General features: G+C 40.4%; 1 protein-coding gene across 1 annotated transcript; it reads left to right on the forward strand.

Moving 5' to 3' along the window:
* The first annotated feature begins 10863 nt into the window (after positions 1-10863).
* On the forward strand, positions 10864-13472 carry LOC140785280 (9-cis-epoxycarotenoid dioxygenase, chloroplastic-like). The gene has a single exon (XM_073133090.1). The coding sequence runs from the start codon at positions 11130-11132 to the stop codon at positions 12933-12935; it is 1806 nt and encodes a 601-aa protein (XP_072989191.1). The 5' UTR covers positions 10864-11129; the 3' UTR covers positions 12936-13472.
* The last annotated feature ends 992 nt before the right edge of the window (positions 13473-14464 follow it).

Here is a 14464-nt window from a genome sequence, read left to right on the forward strand (position 1 = left end):
TTGAATAGGTTAATGAGTCGGTGCAGATCCGATTGGGGGAAGGGCAGGTGGATCATGTACGGCCGTTGGATTCCATATGAAGGATCTCATATGGCCGCCCATTGCTAGGCGGTGGCCCACTTCAGTTTGCAGGCCAATTACAGAGGTAGGTTTAACTGGTATAGAGCCCGATAAGCCGTCAGGCCCACATAGAGGTAATAGTAAATGGCCCAATGTAGCCATGTTGAGATAGGTGGGGCCAATTAGAGACCCACAACTAGCCCAAAGGGGGACTAAATTTAGAGAAAAAAAAAATTAGTATGCATATAGCCAACCAATGATCTCCGTTATGAGTTGATAATACTCACACAGTGAGGTACACTGATGTGCTCATAAGTATTCAGCTTCACATTCATTAATAATAAGACGAATTATCTCATGAAAACTCGATAATCACTTGGCCCAGGACAAAGTTACCAAGTCACACGGGTAAAAGAAAAAGGAAAAGGAAAAAGTTAAGCAACATAGTAAAAATATAACTAATCATAATTATTCAAAAACTTTAACTATTTAATCTGATTGCTGTTGCTACTTGCATCGAGAGATTCAATGAATTTGCGAAAGTTTTCTTGCCACCTTAAATAATTTATTATAAAGTGAAAGATGAATTTTCTCTTCTTTATTCAACTATCTTCTATTGAATATTTTTATTTCAGAATAACGGTGGACACCTCACTTTGATATCCATACGTGGACGGTGGACCCATCCTCTACTAAGAGAGCGATGGGAAGAGACGTTGGCAGGAGAGAAGAAAAAACTAAAAAGAAAACTAAAATAAAAAAATAAAAATAAAAAGCTAACGCGGTACCGGAGGTTAAAGATATGTATATAATCCACCAATTAGCTCCAGGTGGCTCCGCGATGACTTGATATGTATATAATCCACAAGATAACAACAACACCGTTGCCTTTATTTACCGACAACTTGGTGAACACGTGTCGCCCCTACAACTAGTCCAGATACGCTCTACTCGATCCGTCACTTCAAGCGGCAATCACCACCTTAGTGCCTACGACGCGAATTGCTTCCCGTGGCCATCCCCATCGGATTGGTCATTGGACTACTCCCTTTTAATGAGATTAAATGGGCCACTGGTGGGCCCAATTGCGATCCGATCCGTCCACGTACGAGCAAATCGATCAGAAGAAGCGACCGCATTGGTCTAAAAGAAATGACGTCGACCTGGCCCATCTGCTGGACCACGTGGCGACTGCTGCACAAGCGCCACGTGTGTGCCTGTCAGCTGGCCACAGCTTGAGTTGACTGGGACGAACTAGTTTGCCGCCACGTGGACCGAAGGGACGTAGAGAGTTGTGGGAGACCATCCGTTTGGGATCTGGTGCAAGGCCTGGATGAGTCAAATCACACAACATACGCACGCACGCACGCACGCCAAAAAGGCACTCCACGTGAATCCGCGGCATTTGTTTGATGGAGAAGGGCCATCACATGTTACCACCATTCGAAGTTTCAAACAAATTTAGAGTTATGGGTCTCCTCAACAAATCATTTAACGTTCTTGTCCTTCAACGGTTTATATAAAAGAAAAATAAATCCAACAGTGCCACTGTTCATAAAAGTGCTAAATAAAACGTCAAACTCTTCTTAACTAACTGACTAAGATAGATAGTTTGAGATTATTTATTTTTTTTTTTGCCTTCAAACTGTGTACGAAAGTACTGAGCTCATTAGCAATTTTAGTATTGCCACTAAAATAGACTTTTCTTAATATATATTTGTTAATAAGTTAAATGGATAAAAAATATAAAAAAAAAGTTGATCGAGAGTACCTGTTTGGTCAATAATAACACAAATTAATTCCCACTACTTTCTAGTACTTCAAAAATGGGGGCTTTGCATTTGTGGTACATGCAAGTAATGGAAGGGACCCAATGGAAGCAAGAGAAGTTTTAGTTTTTGGCATTCATCATCAATAATGGTGTCATATACCGTGAAGGCATGCAGTTGGGCAGGCGGTACTCAGTGCGATGCCAACCACAAAGGGCTTGGCAATTATCATGTGCCCCTTCAATTAGTGACAGGAGAGGGGCATGTCATGATCCATGTTAGGTTATACAAACAGAAGCCATTTGCTCCTTGACTCCTGTTGTGTTCCATTCTGAGTGCCTACAATAAGTGTCGCGCTAGTCCATCACGTTCCTTTGTTGCAAATTATGTTACGAAAAAGGTTAGCCCTAGATAACTTATTAACTACTCTAAAAAGCTTAACATGATAGACAACGTTAATTTTTCTTGTTTGATTTTCTAAAGTTCTCCTGCTTTTAGACTCGACGCATCTTAGTAGGCACAAGAATTAAATTTAAATTAATATTTTAACTAAACTCACTGTCATTTTAACTCTGAAACATTTTAATGGCCCTAGAAAGTAGGTTTAAACTAATCGGGTGAAAGTTTTGTATTTTAAGTAATAGATAGATATCATATTAGCTTGTCAATTACTCTAGTTTAAATTAATGGAGAATGGTGGTTTTATTGTCCTATACGTTAACTATTTGCTTGGTGGGTTCTTAGTCCAAGTACATAAGAAGTTATTTCCTTAATTAATCTTAGGCCCAGACATCAAATTAATGTACCCTATTTTGCCCAATTCAAATAAATATTCCTTAAAAACTCTTTCGTAGCTTTATAGGACAAACTAATATTAGAATATAAGACTTTGAACAATCCTGTATGAGCTTAATATTAAAGGGAAAATCAAACATGAAATCTTCATGGTTGGTCTCAAAGAAGGAAAAAAGAAACAGATCTTCATGGACCTATTAAGTGAATTAGTGCTTTAACATGTGTTAATTAATTAATATATATTCGGTTGCTAACTTTTCCTATAAGACTAGTCAAGGATTTAATTAGTTACTCTTTACTTACTAAAATTATATATTAACATGTATGAAATCCTAGTCCAATCAAAGGATTGCCAAAGTTCTCAATTGAAGTTGGTCAAATATTGACTAATAACAAGGAATCTAAGGAAGAAGATCGAGCCAATAAACAATCGAAAGCATGCACATTTCTTTTTCCTAGGAACAAACGTGTATAAGCAATCCAAGTGACTACTGGATAACTTTGTTGGATAAGTTATTGACCCACTTGTACTAACCCATAGAAAACTACACATTGAGACCATACGCGTTAATTGGTCTCTTTTGTTCATATCATCCATACATTTTTTAGTGCCTGTTTTTTAAAATCACGCATGACATCAGATTCGAATGTTAGGCTTTTGAAAGCTAAGTCTACATCCACCTAACACCCACTATCAAAGATAAAGAGAGCAAATCATAGAGGACTTACCAGCATAGACGCATATATCTTGGAAATTTCTATGTAAGAAAAATAGGTAATGCTTCCATTTTTCTATGGCTAACATAAAATAATCTTGAGTTAGTCTGCATGGGAAAGGGACGAGATGCCTAACGTGAGGACTTGAAACGGATCAAGATGTAGTAGTTATCTTTGCTAAGCAATGTGTTTAGGAATGCTAACCTGATTAGGATAAGCTGAAGCATATCCACGTGTATAAATAGGTTATGTAATGTTTTTTAAATGTACATTTTACAGTCAGTTGAAACGTCTGCATGCCGACATAGCATGCATGTATATGCATCTCGTTTTTTTTGCGATCAAGAGAGAGAGAAAGAGACAGAGAGAGAGAGAGTAATAAAGAGAAGTGAAGTAAAGAAAAGGAGAAGATAATTAAATAGGTTAAGTTAATAAGATACCAGAGAAAGAGAGGAGTCCAGACGACTGGAGAGAGGGAAGGAGAGCCGGAGAGGCAGTTAATATTTGAAGGCATGCAACCAAAAGGCCCACGAAGGTGTCTTTATCGTAACTAACGAGTCAAAACCCACCGCCCAAAACGGCCAGACCGACAAAATTCCGACAAAATATGGGAGGTGGGACCCGCCGGCCGGTACTAGCCGTTGAGGACCCGGTCGACGTCGCCCTTTGTTCCACCACCGTCCATTCTTCCCTCGCCGCCAATATATCGATCATTATCCGTAATCATCGTCGTATTTATGATGCAATTAATGATGTTAATAATTAGAGGAGAAGCAACACTTATCCTTTTTATCTCAAGTTAAAATAAGAGAGAATTGTGATAAAAAGGTAAGGGATAACTATTTTATGTATTTAGACCGTTTTACCTTTATTTTAAAGGAAATAAAGAGAAAAAAAATTAAGGAGTAAAATTGTCCTTTTAACATTCTCCATTAATACCGTCAAAGAGTGAGAGATAATAGATAAGTGGGTGTCAGAATGTCATAAAAACTAAGTAAAATTGTATATATTTTTAATGTGTTAGAATACTGACTTGATAGAAGCAAAGTTATAATAAATGCGAATATGATGTTAATTAACATAGGGTTAGAACATTTTTATTGTCCAAGGCAACTGCAGGGGATTGGTTATAATGAATGTGAACTATTTTTTAATATCATCTTCTATCAATCATAGCCCTTTTTTTCCCTCTCGAGCATTACTAGGGTTACCCATTGCAGCTAGAATTTTTCCTTCCCAACTCCTCGAGTGTCATCGGCGCCTTTACCTCCCTCTCCTCCCTTAGCCGACTTTGCTAGGTCTAGGAGAGGAACCTTTGCTCCTCTTTTGTCGGATCCTCTCTCCCCATTTCCTTGCTCCTCTTTTGTCGGATCCTCTCTCCCCATTTCCTCCTCCCCTCAAAGTGGGCCATAGCAGTCTCGCTAGTCGGCGAGGTGTGTTGCGAAGGCAGGACAAGGGTTGCTTTCTCCTCATCACTTTATTAGCTTTGACCACATGGAGCTTTGCTTGTTCCTTAGGGTTATCAAATTAGGTGGCTCGAGGGTCTAGGGTTTTTTTGGTTGGTTGTTCTCTCCTTCTTGTCGGATTACAACATAGGAGGCTCTTCCTCCTCCCTCTTGTTAGGTTCCAACGGGGAAGAGATTGTGTTGTCATCGATTCCTCTGGTGCAGTTGCTTTTGCTTTGTTTTTCTTTTATTTTCTTGTTAAATTACTCTTTGTAGTGTTTCGATCGCATTATTAAATCCTCATTTCAACTTTCTTCGGATTCACTTAGGGTTGTGGTGTTTGGGTCACCTGAGGTCGCGGTGAATACGATGAGCATCAAAGCCTTTAGGCCTGTGTTTCTACTAGGCTATGTCTTTTGTTAATAATTTGTATACTCTTAATTAAGACATGATACTTTTTTTTGACAACTTATGAAGCCAAGTTTTTAGAGTTTGTTCTAGGATAGATGTCTATTTTTCTCTATTTTTTGTGTATCAAACTGTATTATATGTCTCTATTATGAAATTAATGAAATTTTGCCTATATAGATTTTCTCTTTAAAAATTAGAGAATATTATATTTTACCCCATGTGGTTAGGCGTAAAATTCACATCATCCCATATAATTTTATTTGTATCTCTATACCCGTTATGGTTATATTCATATTAAAATTATTACTGTTTTTATCATATTTGATCAATTTACAAGTCGAATATTAAGATATTCAATATAGACAAAGCTGTAGATTTTTAGATGAGTTTTCTAATACATCTAAAATAATAATGATTGAATTTTAGATCACAAGACATAATAAATATATTGACAAATGTATATTATTGTCATCTAAAATCTGATCAATATTATTTTAAATACGTTAAAAAAAAACTTATCAAATTGTTTATAATTTTGAATCTAAAAAGTATCTTCAAATTTAATTTGTAGATTAATCAGATATGATGAAAAATAATACTGATTTTAATTTAAATATAACTACAGGAGTATAAAATGGCGCAAATAAAATTATAAGAGATTGAAGTGAATTAAAGCCTAACTATGAGAGATAAAAGAAGAAATTAATATGAACTAACTCACATTGAAATAGTAGCTAACTTTCATACATACTTAGACGCAATTTCTGTCAATCTATTATAATTTACATATGATCGCCACGTTGTCATATTCATATTCAAAGTTCAAAGTTCAAACCATAAATAGAGGTATATTTGTCATACATTGGCATGCAAGAGTAGGGGTCACATCAGAGGGAATTTTTGCAAGGTGATGCCATAAGGAACTCATGAGTGGCATGCCATGTGGTGGAGTCCATCACGTCTCTCTCACCAACTTCATGCACCAAAATTTCTATCCTAATGGAGTCACTGCAATATATGCATGGAATGGGTAGTGTCATCTACAAGACTAAAGCATATCTTCTAAGACAGCAAAAAGTGCTTCAGAGAGATATATAGATTACTTTTCCTTTTGAAATGACATGACGTTAAGTAATTACCTAGTAGCATATCTTTAGCTATTAGATAGATAGATAGATAGATAGATAGATAGATAGGAGTATCATCAACACAAGAAACCGTAAGCTCATCACTTAAAAGGTGACGTTTGGTTGCAAAATAATTTCAAACTAATTTCACTGCATTTTATTTTTTAAAGTTAAATTAAAAAAAAGTTTATATCAGTTTAGGCTATTTTATTGTTTGGTTATAAAATAACATAGTGATATAATAATTATAGAAGAATAATAAATTTAAAAAATATGAGGGGATGAATAAGGAGAAAAGAGAGAAGAGAGTAGGAGAGAATGATTAAAATGATATACTGTTGATTGGAGTGATGTTTTTTCATGGCTAAAATATTAATTAGATTTTGTTTGTAAATATAAAATATTGGATGAAAGTGAAAAGAAGGATTACAAGCTTAAACATCTAAATATATCAATTAGAGTCTGTGTTATTTGTTTGTATTTTTTTTATCACAAATTAGGAGAAAAAGAATTGGAAGTTGATTCATTGGAATAACATTTATCGAGATCTTCTTTATTAATCATCCTCGCATCTAGCATTTTAGTGTGACATGGGACATCATTTATCAGGTCACGAGTCATCACTTATGGGACATCTGGTCCATAGATGCGGAGAGGATTGACCAAGTCAACAAGCTAGCTTAGTGCATAAATACTGGTTCGAGAGATTCCCCACTCTCTTTTGCGTAACAGAAAGATCAAATGCTTTCCACCAATTATTCTTTTCTAGCCAACTCCTCCTCCTCCTACAACAAAACTCATCACTTTCTAGCCCTAGAAAAGCTCGTATCATTAAGTTCCCTCTCAGAGTTGGAGAAAAAGAAACTCCCAAATGGGCATTCCACTAAAGAGTGGAGTAGCGTGCAAAACTCTAATTTCCAAAATTTCCAAGGAGTGTCTCCCTCCCAAACTTATTTACCCAAGTGTGTGTGTGTGTGTGTGTGTGTGTGTGTGTGTGTGTGTGTGTGTAGAAAGGAGAAATTTCCATGACTCATGTACTACTAAATATAACTCATCTTTAATTTGCCCACTGTTTATATCCTCATACCACGTTCCTAACACAGAGCTTGTTCTCTCTAGTACACGAGATGGCCATATGATAAGACCCCACCATGATGCAATGCTCACATTGCATGGCTTCTCTACCATGTGCATGCATCTCTAACTCTCTCTGTTTAGTCTTGGATGGTTAAGTCTTAATCCTTCAAAATTAATCATTGGACTCCCCAGGTCTTAACTAACGACTTGTGCTAGCTTATTTGGATGCTTCTCATGTGACAGTTTCCAAGGGAGGGGATCGAATGCCATTATATATACATATATATATATATATATATATATATATATATATATATTGCACCATGGCCATCCTTGTCATGTTGTTATATGCCATTGACCATTGAAGCCTCCCATGTTGGCATGTTCCAATGGTGGGTTTCGTGAAATAAAAATATAGGATCAGATGCACTTTTGCAATAAATATAAGAACAAAATGGTGGGTATTGGCAGTTATAGTAGTTTTTTCTGGTGATGTAGGTTGGATGTTAGGGGATTCCAAAGATGTATGCTGGATGGGCCACATGATCATGGGGACACATAATGCCAGTGTACTACTAACCATCAATATAGTGGACAGTAGATGACGAGCACCCACATGATTTGCACCCCTTATTCTCATAGATTATTCCCACTGGTTAAAATTTGCAGTTGAGCATTGATTTAGAGACCACCACATTCAAAAGTGTAGGACTTACTCAAGCATATATCTTTGCAATCATATAACTGTGATCATACTCCCCTTATGATTAGATGATTAGAAAGAGAAGCTCCTCATTTGAATAATAGATTGCTCAAATCTACTCTGAGAGCTATGCATGAGAAACTAATCATGCATGGAGGTTATGACACATGTGCCACCATGTGCATGCATGCAGCTGCAAGTTGCAACACATGGGTGCATGGTGATCATCACCAACAACTGCTGAGTTTCTTGCATCTCAATCTTGGCTCCATTAGTTTTATTAAAATTATAAGAAGAGGTAGTTATACAGTTGATACATGTTTCAAAACTGTAAGTAACTAAACTGAATTATTATAGAAATAAAAATAAAGTAGTTGGATTATATTCCTCTGCCAACTGACAGAAGCAACAAAAAGAAGCCTTCACTGGTTGAGATCCATACATCAATCTTGGTCTCTAATAATTTGCCATTTATTCCAAGTGGGGCCTTAGGTCAAGATCCATGCTTGACCATATATACTAGCAGTTAATTAATCATGGCCATGTTATGGCTTTTTATTGTTCTGAGGACCCATATGTATGCCCTAGATCATGACATACCACCCCTATATCGGTGCATACCGGAGGTCGGTCCTGGTCGGTCTTCGTAAACCGGCATGGCCCCTTCGACATATATTCAAACTCAAACCGGCTAGGGAAGAAAGATAACATGACAAAATACTTAGCATTTCTGTGTGTCTCACCTTAAAGTGATATCTTAGTCCTTTCAATCCACTGTCATTAGTCATTAATAACTTCTAGTACAGGTGTGACCATCAGAAGACTCCAATTTGGATAGGCAAGAAGATAATGGGGAATATCTATAGTAGCTATATTAATCCAGACATGATAGAGAGACTAACCAAGTGGCTCATGGTCCCCCAGTTAATCCCGATGGCTAGAAGAAGACTACAAAATTTAAATACATTTAGTTTGGGCAATGAAATCAACTAGTAGTGGTCAGCCATGACACCATACCTAGTGCTTAAAAATGTTTAACCTAGTCCCACATTTTATAAGTAGCATATGCTCTCTTGCTTGCTACTTATCAATATATCACAAGTGTGTGATAAATAATTAAGATACGTCTGTTAGCTAATGATTGGAAGTTTAAACCCTTTAATTAAACTTAATACTACTACCTCTCTCTCTCTCTCTCTCTCTCTCTCTCTCTCTCTCTCTCCCCCCTCTCACTATCTGTGTGTGCGTGCAGGCCACGCGAGAATAAAGCTCTAATTTATAAAGAGGAACGTGGACGGCTTATGTAATATAATAATGTCAATTAGTGGCTCTAATTAGTGATTAATACCAACAGTAATTTGTTATCACCGCCCAAAATCGGTATTGACAAAGTTGCATCATCTCAAGAGACAAAAGTCGCCACCAATTGAGTTTCACGAATCCAAAATTTGCTAGCCAAATTATAAGCAACAATGGATCAAAGCTGACGCACACATGCGTAATTCATTTAGTTTCTTTCACGAAAAAAAATAATTTGTAAGCTCGTTCTTCTGCAATGGTCTCTTCACTTTTAGATCAGAATATTAAAAAGAATTAAAAACTAATCACACCAAACGCGAGAAGTATTAAAAGAAAAGCATTAAGATTAGAGGCCAATGTGATCAATCCACGTATAGGCTTGCGCCCTCTATGGAATCGAAAGGTGGCAAGCCTTGTCATGCTTCCTTTAACCCCTAATTTTGATAGCTTAATATTTAATTAACTCGAGGCCACCATTTGGTCAAGCTTAATTACGAAACGGGCCCTTAATTCTGGCGTAATTAATTCACCTATTAAGAAGAATTGGACTTCTAAATTCCGCGTTGGAATACTACTTTGGAGCTGACTTGCTTTAGTTCTCTCTCTCTCTCTCTCTCTCTATTTTTTTTCCCTTCTTTCTCCAAGACGTGGGCGGTGCTCTAAGTGGTAATCTCTCTGTTAATCACCATACGTTTTGGGGGAGGGGGGGTTTTGTGGGGTACGTTGCCCATCGGGGGTGAAAGCTACACCAAATCACGAACAATAAACACGTCCCCAGAATTGATACGGTTGGGATGTCGATGCTGTGATTCACAACTTTACTGATCCAGTCAACGCGGAAAGATTACAAGAACTTTCCGATCTTAATCACTGTTACTTTTATGTGATGATTCACGATCGATAAAACTGGACAAAACGCAGGGAACTATTTGTCGGCGGCACATAGTCCGAAAATTTACCAATTACGACTTAAAATTTAATCAAAATTTTGCAACAAAAAGAAAGAGAACTCTACTGAACTATGGGGTTATTATATCAGTATTTGAGTATTTTGATAATATGAGAAGTATAGAGTATGGTGATATTAGGGTGTTAATTGAATATTTATTGTAAAAAAGTCTATTATATAGAGAGCCTTTTTTTTGACAAATTTCCCCTGAGAATTTAACTAGGGGTGCTAGAGTTTCTACATCGAGGTAGTAGGTAGGGGGTGAAATGATAACTACGTGCGGGCATGTGGAACGTCAATAAGAAATTAGAATGGAGAGAGAGAGAGAGAGAGAGAGAGAGAGAGAGAGAGAGAGAGAGAGAGAGATGGGAGTTAGGGAGGGACCATCGGAGGAAGCACAGAAGACACACCTGAGCCCACCATTATTAATTACTCCCAAACAAAAAAAAATTAAAAAGAGAAATTAAAAAAAGAAAAAGAAGAGAGAGAGAGAGAGAGAGTCTATATTAGCTTAAAGAAGGTATTATTTAGGACCCAATTTACCCTTTCCTTCACAATCCACCACGTGGTCTTCTCCAATGTCTCAAGGAGAGCCCCGTTCAAACTTCTCCCCCATCCCCAAGCTCTATAAATACCTCCCGAATTCCCAATCCCATCTTCCAAATTCAAAGCCAAAGCCACTTAAACCCCCCTCCTCCCAAGCAAGAAAAGAAAACTCACTTCCTATTTCCAAATTCCAATCTCTCCCTCGCTCTTGCTCTCCCCCTTGGATTTCTAATGGCTTCTACCACTTCCACGGCCGTTAATCCAACGCTACTAAGAAATCGTCAATCAACTCTTCTATACAAACACCAATCCAAATCCGTCAAACTCCCCAAGAAGCCAATCCATTCCCTCCTCAACCTTCCTACTACACAATCCTCCACTTTATACCCAGCTCCTTCCATCAAACGCAATGAGAAGGCGACCAACCCAGAACCCAATTCGTCTAGTCCAGTGCGAGTCGGGGAGGACTCAAGCTTGCAAACCAAATGGAACCCAATCCAGCGCATGGCAGCCGTGTTCTTGGACACGGTGGAGGAAGTCATTATATCGAACACCTTGGAGCGCAACCACCCCTTGCCGAAGACCGCCGACCCGGCGGTCCAGATAGCCGGCAATTTCGCTCCCGTCGGCGAGCAGCCGCCGCGGCATGACCTGCCGACCGTCGGCCGCATCCCGCCGTTCATCAACGGCGTCTACGTCCGGAACGGGGCAAACCCACTCTTCGAGCCGGTGGCGGGGCACCACTTCTTTGACGGCGACGGGATGGTTCACGCCGTGCACCTCCGCAATGGCGCCGCCTCCTATGCTTGCCGGTTTACCGAGACGGCGCGGCTCCGGCAGGAACGCGCTATCGGGCGGCCGGTGTTCCCGAAGGCGATCGGCGAGCTCCACGGGCATTCAGGCATCGCACGGCTGATGCTATTCTACGCCCGGGGGCTCTTCGGGCTTGTCGATCACTCCAACGGCACCGGCGTGGCCAACGCTGGCCTTGTCTACTTCAATGACCGCCTCCTGGCGATGTCAGAGGACGACCTCCCTTACCACGTTCGGCTCTCCGACTCCGGCGACCTCGAGACCGTCGAGAGGTACGACTTCCGCGGGCAGCTCAAGTGCTCGATGATCGCGCATCCGAAGGTCGATCCGGTGACGAAGGAGCTCTTCGCCCTCAGCTATGACGTCATCCAGAAGCCGTACTTGAAGTACTTTTACGTCTCCCCAGACGGCGCCAAGTCGCCGGACGTCGAGATCCCCCTCGAGCAGCCGACCATGATGCACGACTTCGCAATCACCGAGAACTACGTCATTGTGCCGGACCAGCAAGTTGTCTTCAAACTCCAAGAAATGGTCCGCGGCGGCTCGCCGGTTGTCTACGACAAGGAGAAGACCTCCCGATTCGGGATCCTCCCCAAGTACGCCGCCGACGCGTCGGAGATGCGGTGGGTCGACGTGCCGGATTGCTTCTGCTTCCACCTCTGGAATGCGTGGGAGGAGCCGGCGACGGGAGAGGTCGTGGTAATCGGGTCCTGCATGACGCCGGCCGACTCGGTCTTCAACGAATGCGACGAGAGCCTCAAGAGCGTCCTCTCGGAGATCCGGCTCAACCCGTCCACCGGCGAGTCCACCCGCCGCGCCATTCTCGCCCCGGCCGATCAATTGAACCTCGAAGCTGGTATGGTGAACCGCAACAAGCTCGGCCGGAAGACCCGGTACGCCTACCTGGCGATCGCCGAGCCGTGGCCCAAGGTGTCGGGCTTCGCAAAAGTCGACCTTTTCACCGGGCAAATCCACAAGTTCTCCTACGGCGATAACCGGTACGGCGGCGAGCCCTACTTCGTCCCGAGGGACCCATCCTCGCCCCGGGAGGACGACGGCTACGTGCTCTCCTTCATGCACGACGAGCAGACATCGGAGTCACAGCTCCTCATCGTCAACGCCCGCGACATGCAGCTCGAGGCGGCCGTGAAGCTGCCGTCAAGAGTGCCATATGGATTCCACGGCACTTTTATTAGCTCAAAGGACTTGGAGACGCAGGCTTAGCCAGAGAGGGGATCTTCTTGTTAATCTCCAACCTTTTTGGAGAGGGAGGGAGGGAGATTTACCAGAGGGAGCTTAGCCAGAGGTCCCCGGAGTCCTTCCCCCAAGATTTGGATTTCTTTCTTTTCTTTTCTTGGGTTAATTTTTTTTTAAAAGTTACAGCAGTTACAGTAGGAGGGAGAGCAGGGGAGAGACCAGCTTGTAGCTTTTCTTTAGGGAGGCTGTAGCCTGTAGGTAGTTAGGTGGGCATGCAGAGCTCAGCTGGTTTCTGTTCTTTTCTTTTCTTTTTCTTTTCTTTTTCTTTTTTCTTTTCTCTTTCCCTTCCTCAGGATGGAGATAGTGATACTGGTGACCCATCATAGGTTTTAGTGTAATAATTTGCCCCCATCTATGTCTCTTGGGGATTAGAAGGGGTTGTTCTGTTTCTCCTGTGTATTCATGTGCAGGGAAGTGCAGGGGACTCACCCTCTGGCTTCTTTTCTTGTGTGAATATTTTGTTTCAGTACATAATATATATATATATATTGTCCTTTTATACAATATCTGTCACTCTTTTTCTTGAAATAAAATAAAAATCTATATCTCAGTAAATTAATTGTCTGCAACTGGCTGGACCACTAAACAGGGGGTTAGAAATTATGACTGGTGAGAAAGAAGGTAGCTCAGAAGTGAATGGAATTTGGGAAGGGGCGGCTATTGCTTCACATGCACTAAAGATGTTGGAATAGAGTAGAGAGAGAGAATGGGTCAGAGAGTCGAAACTTCTTTGAGATGCTCTTCCTCCAGAAGAAGTAGGAAGGCAAGTGGTAGAGGAGGAGGAGAGAGAGAAGAGATTGAGACATCTCTTACACTAAATGGGAGGGGGAGAGAAGTAGAGTAAAAAGGGTGGGCTTTGTTTTTAACAACACCCACCTGAAAATTACTTGAAACAACACAACATGGTACTTCACGATTAAAAAAAAACGAAAAATAAAAAAATAAAAGATGCGGCTAGATATGGAAGTCTCTTTTTGGGCAGTTAGGTAGTATTTGGTAGGTCGAACAGGACACCATGATTGGATCGCTGGGTGCATCGTGATTCATCCGTGATTGGACCGACTGATTCAAAAATTCAGCTGATCCATTCAATCCAAAGCGATGGGCGAGAAGGAAGAGAGTTTTTTTTTTTTTTTAATTTCCTTTTTAATTTATGAAAAAATATACGAGTGTATTAATTCACTTCATCCTGGCCAAAATAAATAAACCACTGATATCAGCGAATAAATGACGTACCAACCGAAGAGGAAATGATCTTTCTAAAACCGTAGTCCATTGTTCTTCCTGAGTTAGCTAGGACGATTGACTTCTTTGAAGTTATAAGAGATAATAAAATCAAAGAAAGAGGAGGAGACGAATGCAATATCTTTCCACATCAAAATGAGATATGCCAAGACAGCGATCAGAGAGAAAAGCCTTCCCTCACAGCCCAACTGTTAGACAAAGTTAATGTCTCAATGATGTTGCATTTGGTATCTGTTCAATGTACATGGAGC

The sequence above is a fragment of the Typha latifolia genome, chromosome 3 (genome assembly GCF_019914945.1).
Source record: "Typha latifolia isolate L0001 chromosome 3, TyphaL0001v2, whole genome shotgun sequence".
NCBI lineage: Eukaryota > Viridiplantae > Streptophyta > Magnoliopsida > Poales > Typhaceae > Typha > Typha latifolia.